The sequence below is a fragment of the Paralichthys olivaceus genome, chromosome 8, assembly GCF_024713975.1.
Source record: "Paralichthys olivaceus isolate ysfri-2021 chromosome 8, ASM2471397v2, whole genome shotgun sequence".
NCBI lineage: Eukaryota > Metazoa > Chordata > Actinopteri > Pleuronectiformes > Paralichthyidae > Paralichthys > Paralichthys olivaceus.
The window spans coordinates 26,362,400-26,375,804 of record NC_091100.1 but is presented as its reverse complement, the minus strand read 5'-3'; the positions used below and the strand labels follow the sequence as shown (position 1 = coordinate 26,375,804).

The window sequence follows — 13,405 nt, the reverse complement described above, 5'->3', positions numbered from 1 at the left end:
AATGTGTTCACTGCTGAAGAAGATTTGTCTAATTCAGTCAACCCAGGTTTCATGAAAACCTGCAGTTGCCATGATCTCATGCCAAGCCCTGGAAACAAGCTGAAAAATATCAACCACAAACATCAACTCATGATCACACCTCATAGCATGTTGGTGATTGAACTGGAAATGATGGCACTAGTGGCCGCTCACTGTCTCAACATAGCTGTCCTGTGATTATATGTCACACCAGAATGTGACAGGGTCTTGGCAAATCATTTTGGTGATAATATCAATGGGAGCACCTGAATCCACACACTGCCATATGTTATACATTACTTCAGATAACATTCTCTGATTCTACTCATAACCATAATGACGTGTCCTGATAATGTGTGACAAGTCTGTCCCTAATTCACCTATACCTGTGTATGTGTAGCTTTCTGACTGAACTCTGCCTGTATGCTTTCTTGTGTCTGAACTGAATCCAATGAATTCAAAATATGTGCATGAGTGAGGGAGGAAAGAAAAAGATATCACACATCAGGGTGTATGACTGTGTGCTGCTGTGTGTGTGTGTGTGTGTGTCTGTGAATGTTATGACAGATTATAAGAAAAAAGGTCAAGGACAAGCCAGAAAATGTTTTGTCTGTGCACATATGTAATGCATTGCATCTGTGTATGTGTGTGTTTTTAGAAAGCGACAGCACTTAATTGGACTTGTGTTTGATGGTTTTGAGAAAACAATACTCATAGCTCAAGGCAATACAAATAGAGCACACAAACACACACACACACACACACACACACACACACACACACACAGACACACACACACACACACCTTTCCTCTTGTCTTTGTTTTTATGTCAAGCCATCTGTTCCTGTATCTGCATTCCTCCTCCAGTGATTTTCCATCTTACTTCTACATCATTTATGTCACTTAAGAGCTCTCTCTTTCTTTCTCTTGATGTTCCTACCTATCTCTTCAGTACCTTTGTCATTTGTTCAAATGTCACAATCTTATGTTTACATTTTCCTGCCAAACTCTTGTGGCCATGAAAATCATGACTCATGATGGAAATACCGTAGCACAGTTACAGCACCACACAAGCTGTGACTACAATAACCAAGGCCATTATTTGTTTCCCATTTTCTTACAGTAACAGTCAAATTGGGTTTCCTTTGTCCGAGACCACATTGTTTACATGCCAGCTTCCTTCTGTTTTGAAGAAATAATCTTCCAGGACCCTCTTGTCTTGATAATTCAGGACACCCATTGTTCACAAACGGGCATATTCAACAGTAACCCTCCTGATTGCAGGGTTCATGATGAAATCTCTTTATTACAGTTGATGGCAAAATCCATTATTACTAACTGCACAATAAGTTTGTCTGACCCTCTTTTTGTGAGTCATGAATGGGATTTTGTTTTTTACTTTCTTACAAATGTTTTCATGACAATTTCAAAATGCAGCAAATCACACCATGAGGTACACTGCAAGTTATTGTCCAAGCATAGTTTAACGGGTAATAGTGTAATGGGTTGTCACACACACTGCACACACTTAGAAGCCTATAGCCCTATTGATGTAAATCAATGTTACATTTACTACATTTACAATCCCTGCACTGATTCATTGCCTTCTGTAATGAGAATACAGCCAACACAAGGTGGAGACACTGCGCTACAGGAGAAAACACAACATGCATGTCATGTTGCACAGGTTCTTATGTTATGTAGGTTACTATGGAGGGGGCTAAATGCAATCACGGACCATAAAGATTATTTCCAGGATATTTTGTTATTTCTAGGCTGGAAAAGTACACTCCAAATTTCCAGTTCCCAGTATGTATGGAGGTAGATTTTAGATAAGTCACCTTTTATAGCCTACATTAATTTCTTCGAAAAGAGACATTTTATCTGAGTCTATACCTCTGGCCTAACAGTTCCGTTGAACACACACCCATAGATAAACATTGTAACGGACTGTCTTATGCACTTTGTGTTTTAAGTTGTCATTTTACCATCTTCTATGTGTGTTCTTAGGGGCTCACAATTTTAACACTCTTAATTTTGTTTTGCTCTGCATGTTATTATGTTTATCATTTTATGCTCATTTGGTTCGTCTCTGTCCTTGTTTAATGGCTGTAAAGCACTGAATAAGTTCTAAAGCACAGTGCCATGTTACTTTTTACAAAATTAAAAGAAAATGTTCATAGTAACATTTTGTTACACCACATGATATTAAACATGGCACACACCTAAAGAGCAGTCGGGTCCAGTCCAGTTCTGGTCACAGGTACAACTGCTGGTCTCTGTGTTGTGGGTTCCATGACCTGAACACTGGTCCGGGCACATGGCCTTGGCAATCTCACAGCTGGCTCCGCCCCAGCCTGGCTGACAGTGACACTCACCATGGATACACACCCCGTGGGCTGAACAGCTTGGGTCTATGCAGTCCACTGGAGACAGAGAGAGGAAGAGACAGAGTTAATAGATCAAATACCTATAACATAGTTAGACCCACATTGGGGGTCTAACTGAAGGGTTCAACTTCTGTCGTGACCCCCCCCAAAACCAGGGTTGAAGCTTGCAGTGGTGAAAAGGACCAACCTCAGCATCGTTACAGCTGATACATGCAGCTAAATTGGATGAGATGTAAAGAAAAAAGACTTTTTGGTGAAGTCAAGCTCATCAGTGTAGCTTGGGAACAGGAGGCAGACATTATACAATATATTAAATGTTAGACTAGAAACCTTTTTGATAAAGCAAAGAATCACCACTTAGTTATGCTGCTATAGGCCAAGACTGCTAGGGGAACTTCCATCATGCACTGAGCACTTCTCTCTCTGTCTGTCCAACTCCCCCCCCCCCATGTATTTTTATTACATTACTACATGTCACTCACTTTGTGTTTTCTCTCTCCCATGTTTTGCTATCATTATCATTACTACTACTTTAAATGGGTAATGTGATAATTAACAGCATCATCTTTGAGTATCACTATTAATATTTTCATTATAACGACTCATTTAATGGAGCTTAATTACAACAATTACATAAATGTCTCTATTTTTCTCTCTCTTACCCTCTTTTCCTGCTCCCTCTCTCTCTTCTCTCCCCCATTTTTCCCCTCTCACCCCAACGAATCAAGGCAGAAGAGGTTTCTTCCAGTTTTTTTTCTCCACAGTCGCCATTGTGGAAACTGTTGGGTTTCTCTATAAAAATAAGGTCTCGACCTTACTATGCAAAGTGTCTTGACATCATACATGTTGTACTATATAAATACAGTAGCAGTTAATTGAATTACATTTAATTACTGATATGGCAGAAAAATTGAAAAAAAGGACACAGCAGGAAATCTCAGGTTACTACAGAGGGTGAGGCTGAGTTTGATTATGTTTAATTTATTTTGTTTCAGTTGTTTTGCTAAGAGTCATATTCACCCTTTGTCATAAGAAGCTGCGACAAAGAGAAACAGTTCCAGCCATTGCAAGGTTAGTGTGTTCAATCATTTCTTAGGGTCCACAAAGGATGTTGTAAAAATTGAAATAGTCCTTAAGAGAAAATGTTCCCCAACCCTGATCCCACAGTTCAGAGGTTTCCACATGACCTAGACCTCTTTTGCGCAGTGCAAATTCTCTCTCAATCTTTCGCTCACTAAAAAGGGGTTAGGGTGACCAAGGATTGAACTAATGAAATCTGGTTATTGTCCCCTGTTAAATATAGCTGGATAAGTGTGTGTGTGTGTATGTAAATACTGAAAAGTTGTGAACTTCCGTCTAAGATTGTATTGCTTACTTAACAGATCTTTGCAATGCATGAAAAAATAAAACCAATGAATTAAATCATTCAAACTTATACATGAGCCATACATGTGAACAGTAATGACAATTTAGATTTATGAAAAAACAATGACAACAAATTTGGTGCAAAAACACTGAATCCAGTTGATCATCGATGCACCACGCTTTCACTGCAGATAAACCAGGTAGGATGATCAGAATGTTTTCTACCTTCACTTTGCATCATAGACTGCTTATAAACAGCTCTGCACACTACATGTGCAATGTAAAATTTGCAAGTTAAATCATTTATATGTTATTATTCAATAATAACAAATTGGATGGATGATTAATATCATGGGTCGCCATAAATGTGAGCTAAATCAATTATTTATGTTCCCATTTAAATATGTTCACAGAGCTACATTATCTTGGTGACAGACACTTATGCAAAATAGAGTCAAAAAAGTGAGAGCATGGGTGCTAACTTCTGCCAAAAACATAGAACCTCACTACATTAACCTTTTTTGTAATTTCTAGGAAGAAATTGTGCTTACCTTCCTCACAGTTGTCGCCTTTATATCCAGTATTGCAGATGCAGGCACCTATAATACAGATGCCATGCCCCCCACAATGGATGTCAATGCATTGGTTGGCTGGCACGTCACACTCAGTCCCTTTCCATCCACTGTAGCACTGGCAGCGTCCACGGGAGTACTGGCCATTACCACTGCACAGTACTGGACAGGCAGCTGAACACATGCAGAAAGATGGATCAGTTACTGTGGACATATTGGCTTTAAGGACTGGCACCTGAAGCCCACAGTTCCTTTTGGCACTGTACGTCTTCACTGTCTGCACCATGCAATAAATCAGTCTTTAAAAAATATGATTTTTTAAAAATCAAATTTTGGGTTAATTTTATTTTAAGAAATGACTGTCTATGTGCACGAATGACAAATTATTACATTATGCCCTACATGTAGTCATTTATCAAGGTAACATAAAACTTTCAATTGCCCTGTGGCCTTTTCGATGGTAAGAAGTTCTTTATAAATGATCTCTCGGACAGTTCTTAAGGATTATAAATATATGAGATTTTAATATTGCAGCCAATAATACTGTTGATGTAAAGATGTGTTGGAGCAATGGTGTCCTGTGCAGAGAATGAAGTCACAATCCCTTTGTGTTGTGATCCAATCTTCTGCGTTCTTTGTTTTGTCAACTAGTAAAGGCACATGTTCAAAGTGTATTTACATCTTCACGTAAGATCATGTGTGTGCACAGGGTAACTCTATTCAGTTGTTCTTCTGGTTGGGAGAGGAAATTGTGGCCAAAAGGTGCTCCCCCAACCTTTGCCCACAAACTGTGTGGCAGAAGAAGCATTTGTTTTGATCGAGATGCTGCTAGTGCAATATCTAGTGGCAGGGAATGTTGCATATATAACCTTAAGACCCTTTAACACATGTTGTCTGACCACATTGTAAATCAAATGTGCACAGTTAAAAGCAAGGTATCATTCACAGGATGATATGATATAGTTTTCATATATTGTTCATATTTTAGACAGTTTCTTCACAGTAAATACAGATCATGTGTGCAACAAACTCCTCAAAATGTTTTATCAGTCTAATGTGTTATCGAGCACTTCTGTGCTGTGATGTGCTGGGATGCAGGCGCCACGCTCGCCACTCTGGAGGAAGTAGTTGAGGACAGAACAGTAGGAAATCTACAGACATTATTGGGCAATGCCTCGCATCCCTTAATGAAAAACTGGACAAACTAGCACCTTCAGCGACAGACTCATTCAACCTTGCTGTGTCATTCCTGCTATCTGCCATCAGGCTTTTTAACTCATCTATCTCCGCCAGGCCTGTGATCATCAAACTGGACTAAATAAATCATATTTCTCAGAACTTTAATCATTTCCTTTGCATTCTGTACATAAGAAGACCACACTATCTATCTAACTAGGAAGAAGGCCGGAAGTAGTGTCAAATTAAATCTGTCTATTCTCTCACCTCTCTCACTTCCAGTGTGTGTGTGTGTGTGTGTGTGTGTGTGTGTGTGTGTGTGTGGAGGGGGTGGGGGGATATCCAGATCTAACACAGTAGAAATCCCACTTAAGTAGCATGTAGCATGAGAAAAGGAGGCTCATTCAAATTACCACTTGGTTTAAGAACAGTTTTCTGGGAGATGGCACTAATTTATTGGAAGGAAGATCATCATCATTAGCATAGTTTGGACTGGGGTTGAGCTTAAGGGGATGATACTGTCTTTTAATTACTCAGGCAGTATAAAACCAGTTTCCTGTGCTTTCAGTGTGATGTATTGCAGCTTTCTTAATATTGCAGTGCTACAGAGTCTGTGGGACAACCAAGAGATGAACTGATTCTGATAAAGCCACAAAACTGTTATGAGTGTGCTGGATATTGTTTGCCCTTGTATTAAACCAGTCATTTCAGCAAAATGGCTGAACACACAGAGGCAGTGGAGGTGGAAAGGAACAGAAGAGTAACACAGCACAGCCTTTATACGTGAGGGTCTGGGTCACACACTACTGGGATAACAACCTCCCAACAATTACAACCTCTCTGGAGGTGGGAGTGTGAGGTGGGAGTGCGTGTGTGTGTGTGTGTGTGTATGTGTGTGTGTGTGTGCACGCGTGTGTACATGTGCGTGTGCGTGTTTACCTCTAGAGCAGTCAGGCCCAAGAAATCCTGGGAAGCAGTGACATGTTCCTGAGAGACAATCTCCGTTTCCATGACAATTCTGCGGACACTCCATAATTGACTCTGATTTAGAGTTAGTAAAGGAGAGAGAGAGAGCGGGAGAGAGAGAGAGAATCACAGAGGGAGAGAGCGAGAGAGAGAAATAAAATAACAAATAAAGACTTAGTGACCAAATATTGTACATTATGTGAGGGCATGCTGCATATCACATCATCATGTCACAAATAATTAAAATGACATATGTTTCAATACAATATAGATAGGGGATAGACAAACACCAAATACTCTACTATACATCTCAACTCACATACTATGTGTTAGAGCCATTGTAGATGATCGGCCCCTTTAAAGTGACTTTTTGGATTCTGTGGACTTTTCTCATGTTCGATCTCTGTTCCTTCATCTTTGACTTATTGATTTTATTCATAGGAAATGGTATGTTCGACTGTACTGCCAGGGAATTCTGCTTTGCCAGTTTATTTTGATTAAAATATAATTCCGAATCTGTCTGCCTTGGCATCCTGAAAACTCAAGCCCTAACGGCACAAATTGGCCAAATCATGGACTCAGCAGACTTTAAGATTTCTAAGGGATAATTAAATGCATCCAATGACTTTATATATTACTGTAGTCCAATAAATAGAGGAACTATTTCTGCTCTTTCTCAGAATCTGGTCCTGTCTAAACCCTGGCTGCTAATGTGGTTCCCTGAACTGGAAAGAAAATGGCCACTTCAACTGTAGCCCTTGTTTCGAGCCTGCTACCTACATCCTAAATCCTTACTAAACATGATGCCAATCAACTAGCACCATGTTAGCCTTCAAACTACACTCCCGTCGGCTACACTCTCAGCTTCACTGAGACTCAGTTGGGCAGCCAGCTCAATAACACACACCTTGACTCACACATATTACAAGTCTCCGGGACAGCCTCCTTCCATCACACAGTTTAACTGGTAGTGATCGCATTAAGTAGACAATATTATGGATTTTGTTTACTGTAAAGGTGCATCTACATACAGTAACAGTAACTCAACAGTAATTACGAAGAAATTCAGTCTTATAGAATAAATGGCTGTGTCTCACCTATGATGATGGTATTGTAAATGATTTGTTCTGTATTGCGTCCATCGTTGTAAAAGGCCAAATGCCAGACTCCCGAGTCCAGATACTGAATGAAACCAGCCTCGTGTACATTCACGGACCGTATGTGACGGGTGCCAGACTCCTCCTCGTGCGCACCAGCTGGATATGAATTTCCTGCATCCATGTCACTGAGCGCTCGTTTGTCTTTGGAAATGAGACGACTACCATCCAGTAGCTCTACAAAGTCATACTGGAAGAGAAAAATACACAAATATGCAAACACTTTTAGTTCCACTTTCATTTAGCATAAAAGGAGGACCTTGAGGAGGATTTCCAACAGGCATACTGCAAAGAATGTCAAGGTGACAGAACTGTCTTCCACAATTTTCCATTTTATTGCCATATTCAACTGATCAAATATAGAATATGGAATGAGACAAATTAAAAAAAATTGAAGGTGGATTGACCAAAATCTTATGTAGAGAGTAAACTAGCTTGTTTTCACCATACACTGAAAATGGGTCTAAAGAAGGACCCGATTACATTTAGAGACAAGACAAAAATCAAAATCAAAAACCAAAACAAATCCTCACGTCGATGGCCCCCCTCCTTTTCACCACTGTTCATCAATTCTACTGGGAAATCAATAGCGGTAGAATTAAATTTCAAATATTCACAAGATGACCATTTTGCCTCACACACAGTCAGGTCTTGCTATTTCCTTGCTACAACAGGTTATTTTTCATGTTTGGAAGGAGGGGGTGAGGTGAGGGGTGTTCAGCTGCAACATGCAATTTCAAGACTCGATATCACACAATTCTAGACTAGTCTAGTTCATCTAGATCAAACATGGTTTGTCTGAGGGAAACAAATACACAATGGTAATAGATTAAATATTACAGACACACTCAGAACTCTACACCATGGAATTTGGGATTTAATCAGGTGATGTTACCTATTTAGAAGTTGGTACTGTTCATCCCATCTAGGATTGCAACTAATAAGTGATAATTGATTAATATGTTGATTATTTTTTCGATGAATCGATTATCGGATAAAAAGAAAAAAGCTACATTTTATCCTTGCAGCAGTTTATTTGAAACAAAATTGTACAAATTGTACAATGCTCTTTCTATGTGTATAAAAGATAACATTAAAATATGGCTATTATTTTACTTTCAGATACCTACAGTTAATTCTCACTAGTAATATATTTTAACTAGTCAGAATGATGTTCCAGATATCTGACATGACAAGTCAAAAATGTGTGACGAGTTGAAATGACACTGTTTCTATCTATTAAGTTAATTCTGGATACTCAAACAAAAGTGAAAAAATCTTGGCCTTCTAAATGTGTCTGAATGGGCCCTGTGTCTGTGTGACGCACGAGGCATGGCTGTCACTCAAAGCAATACAAGCACGTCATTCCATTTTGTTCACTATTGGTACTCGCTCTATTCATTTAGTCTATAGGTCTCTCAACCACCTGTTGGATTCAGGTCTCTAGAAACCAACATGTTTTCTCATGATGCAGTTAGGTTGTGCTGCTGTTTCAGGGGAAATCACCGGTGTACAATTACAGCTGTCTTATTTGAAGGCTTGAATGTAAAATGTTCCCACACTTTTGATGACATGTCTCCTCTAATATAAATAAATATAAATATAAATATATAGATATAGATATATATCTATATCTATATATATATGATAGCAAGAAAGAACGAAGATTTGTTTAAGTCTCCATTTTAAAACTTGAGTAAAAATCTGTTTTATCTTTTTAAACAGCGTATAAGATCTGAAAGTCTAGTTATTCTCGCTATTATCACGTATGGAAAAAAAAAACACTATGGAGAGTTTGGCTGTAAAAAAATCATGAAACTTCAGGATACACAAATGAATAAAAATGTCATTGCTCATGCATGTGTTTGTGTGACCAACCTGCGTGTGTGAGGGCGGTAGGCCTTTACGTCCATACACCCCAACAAGAGCATCTTTCTGGACGGAGATGTTGAATTTTAAGAACTGTGGTTGGTCAATATATAGTTGGGACCTCCAAAACACTCCTTGAATAGAACAACAAACCAGTCAAATCAGACAGTATTTAAAGTCTCTGATTCATGCTCAGAATATATGAATCAATATGCTCATATTACAGCGAAAGAAACAAGTCATTGATCTGACAAACCCATCACTCACATTTCAATACATGCAATGCAATATATACATTTTCTTTAAAAAAACCTCCCATTTATTTGTATCACCTGAAAAGGGTATATTAAGAATATGTGATAATAAAGTAGTCAACAATATTTGAACTCCAACACATTTCAAACTAACAAACAAAATAATAGTGCTAAGAGTCACATTTCTTCATTTTAACATCACATTATTGTGACATAATTATGGTAATTCGTAGTTTTTACAACATGATACCATACAAAATTGTACAACCAGGGAAATCAAGTGAGGCAATGTTGAACTGCTGTTGTAGCTGAAAAAGAGTTAAATTATACACTACGAAAGCGGAAGCTGTATCTATCCTTGCATCTGATCTTAACAGTGTTCTGTGCCATAAAGTCTTTTTTCGTGGATGTGACCTGTCCCACTGACTAAAGTCTGGAGCTTTTCAAGCAATGGTTGGAATCTGGGATGTCTGGTTATAGCTAGCTATGCTCAAGTGTATTTGTCCTTGACTCAGCTCCCAGTGTCCTGGGATAGGTAATGGTATTGCTGGCATTATGAGACACATACGCATACACATGCATAGATGCATGTGAAAAGTATTTATCTTTTGTTCATAAGCACTAAGAGGCAGCAGTCACAGGTAAACTAAAGTTACACTGTGATTCACCATAACACTTGTCAAGTTCCTGTACTGTAATTGCTGTCAACTGCCCTGGGCCCTGTACTACAAAGCTGGATTTACACTTATCGGGGTAACTTCAGGGTAAATTTAGGGTTTCTGCTTCTATGAAGCTCATTCACTTCTTACAGGGGTAAATCACCAAGGTAATTTATGCTGAATGGCTAACCTGCTCCGGCGCAGGTTAAGATATAAGAGATCATCCTGTATAAAAGCTCCGCCCACTGACCGATCATCACCTTTGAAACATGACATCAGCGTTCTTAGAGGATGGGTGTGGATTGTTTGAGTCTCTGAGGAGGACAAGGGTCTTCAGAGACCCACAAAATCCTTTTACCTACTCTGATGAGTATCTTTATGAAAGATATAGATTCTCATCAGAGGGAAGAATAAACCTTTGTCAGCTGCTGGAGCCGAACATAACCAACCCAGGTCACGTAGGAGCAACGTGCTCACAGTAACACAGACTGTCTGTATTGATCCACGATTCTTTGCTTGTGGGAGTTAATGATATTGATGTACTGGGTGTGTTAGTGGCGAGATAACTAGACAGCCTTTTATTCTTCCCTTTAAGTGGGGTTATGCTGTGAAAATATTATTACTAATCAGTATTTGGAATATGGGATAGATAGTTTACAAAATTTACGTTGTGACAGCCCTCATCCCTCCCTGTCCCTCTCGTCAACAAAGCGCACTACATTGTTGCATGGTGCCTACTCTCCTTAAAGGGAAGGATAAGGGAAGTTTAAAACAATGTCTGGTTGGTTATTATCTCTGCTGCTAACACACTCAGTAAATATCAATATCCCTCTGTTTCCAGAGGCGCCAGGTGCATCCAGTCACAGGAGAACCAAATGCAGAAATTTGGTCTGCAACACTGCTCTCATATATCATGGCTACCTGGATTACTCTTACATAATGTGGTCAGCCAAGAACTGCTATATATATCAATGGCAGTATATCACTCATTCACTCCTGTTACCTTTCGAATGATAGAATGAGAGGACAGGAAAATGTGTGTGTGTGTGTGTGTGTGTGTGTGTGTGTGTGTGTGCGTAATTAACCTTGTGGGACGTCTTGTATGGCTCGTCTACCCACATCCACCTCTCCTGTGTCTATGGTGTTGTTCTCTAGAGGAAACATTTTACCTGCACAAATAACAAAACACATTCACAGAGGGTCCAGGAATTGTGGATAATCTTGTTTCTTGTCTCATGTTTGTTATGAGAAATATATCATGTTCATAACGTAGAAATTGGATTTTTGAGGTCACAGCAACCTTGACCTTTAACCTTTGACCCCTAAAATGGACAATCAACCTGAAAACATAATGCCTCTGGCAACTGGCCCATGCAAAGGCATAAAAATCCACACAATAGCTATCATTGGAATGTGTAGTGGGAGAGGTGAGAAGGGTCCTGCTTATCCACTCTGCAGCAATTGGCTTTTATAATGAACTAAAATATATATTCATAATAAAGTGCTATTACCAACAGACGTTTGTAGTAATTTCCAGAAGGATCTACGTGATTAATTCCTATTACGAGTAGACTCAGACCTCAAATTGAAAATATCAGAAAATAAAAATGTGTCACTTTCATGTGCATCAGAAGTTCACATCTAATGAAAACAAAGCAAGAGGCACTGCAGAGACCAGCAGATGGCAATATCATGTACTATGCAATATCATCAACGCTGATTCATGAACAATTCTGGTCTTTCAGAAAAACATTTGTTGTAAGCCTTTCTTATATTATTTGTTGCTTTCACTGTGAAAAGAAAGAATAACAATGCATTAAAGTGGGGCTTACCATTGTCTGTGGACACCATAAAGGTGTTAGGGGTTGTATCTCTTCCACCTCCTCCATTTTCAAATGCTCCATATACCTCACTCTCTTGAAGCTGCCAGTTTAGACCAAACAGGTGCATAGCTGGAAAAAAGAAAAAGTGGAGAGGAAGATGGAGCAAGGAATGGAAGAAGCAAGTTAATACAGTGCACAGGGTGATGGAAAGAAAGAGCACAATACAATGATGCGAAAGATATGACAGTTAAGACAAGGATAGAGGAAATGAGAACAGCAGAGAAAAAGAAGACAGACAGAATTGATAGAGGGATAAAAAAAGGACATATTTGATGACAAAAGAGAAAATATGAAAACACACGCATGCACACACACACACACACACACACACACACACACACACACAGTACCCAGGGATAGAAAGATTGGATTGTGTTAACTTCAAAGAAATCTTAGCTCATCTGACATTACAATACAATACATGGTAAATTTATTTATTTAGCACTTTTTAAGTCTTGATGACCATTAGAAGTGCTTTACAATACAATACTCAGCTCTACCACCAACAATATGTTTTCTTTCTCTTTTCCTTTGTGTGTGTGTGTGTGTCTGTGTGCACATCTGACCCCTCGATGTTGTAAATCATCTGCTCACTTTCACTTTACTGTGATCTACATTATAATCATTTGAATCAACACTGATTATTTACTTTACGAAGTTGACTTGTTGTATGGTCACAGTTTATGATGTGGGACACAGGAAACAAATCCAAGATAAAACCTTTACCTAAAGTAACATAACCCCTGAAACAGGCATTTCTGACAAATGGGCTGCAGAAAGCACTGCCAGATTATCACCATACAGTGCCTGTGACGGTGTCTGCCTTTTGTTTCTTTCCCAAAGGAAGAACACAATCTTTGAAAGTGATAAGAGCATAACTGTTGTACTAATATTAATTTTTTGTTGATTTAGATGATCTTCAAAACAGCCAAATCAAACAAATTAATATATTTAGTATATGGTTTGGGAGCCTCTTTAAAGGATACAAACTTCAATGGGCCATTGAAATAAAAATAAAAAACTGTGTCTAATTGTCTAATCTGATAAAAGTAAGATATTGAATATGTTGAAGGGACCTCATCCAATGACAGAACC

At 38.8% G+C, this 13,405-nt stretch overlaps 1 protein-coding gene across 11 annotated transcripts in view; it reads right to left on the bottom strand.

Annotated features, from left to right (window-relative positions):
• Nucleotides 1–13,405, bottom strand: part of tenm3 (teneurin transmembrane protein 3) — a 500,548-nt gene that overhangs the window by 56,508 nt on the left and 430,635 nt on the right. For all 11 annotated transcript variants that reach the window (XM_069529751.1, XM_069529750.1, XM_069529754.1 and 8 more), the window contains 7 exons: nucleotides 12,260–12,379; nucleotides 11,513–11,596; nucleotides 9,524–9,648; nucleotides 7,586–7,835; nucleotides 6,462–6,563; nucleotides 4,326–4,520; nucleotides 2,245–2,445 (listed from right to left, as the gene is read on the bottom strand). In XM_069529751.1, the coding sequence (XP_069385852.1) occupies nucleotides 2,245–2,445; nucleotides 4,326–4,520; nucleotides 6,462–6,563; nucleotides 7,586–7,835; nucleotides 9,524–9,648; nucleotides 11,513–11,596; nucleotides 12,260–12,379 (1,077 nt within the window). The remainder of the gene's footprint in view (nucleotides 1–2,244; nucleotides 2,446–4,325; nucleotides 4,521–6,461; nucleotides 6,564–7,585; nucleotides 7,836–9,523; nucleotides 9,649–11,512; nucleotides 11,597–12,259; nucleotides 12,380–13,405) is intronic.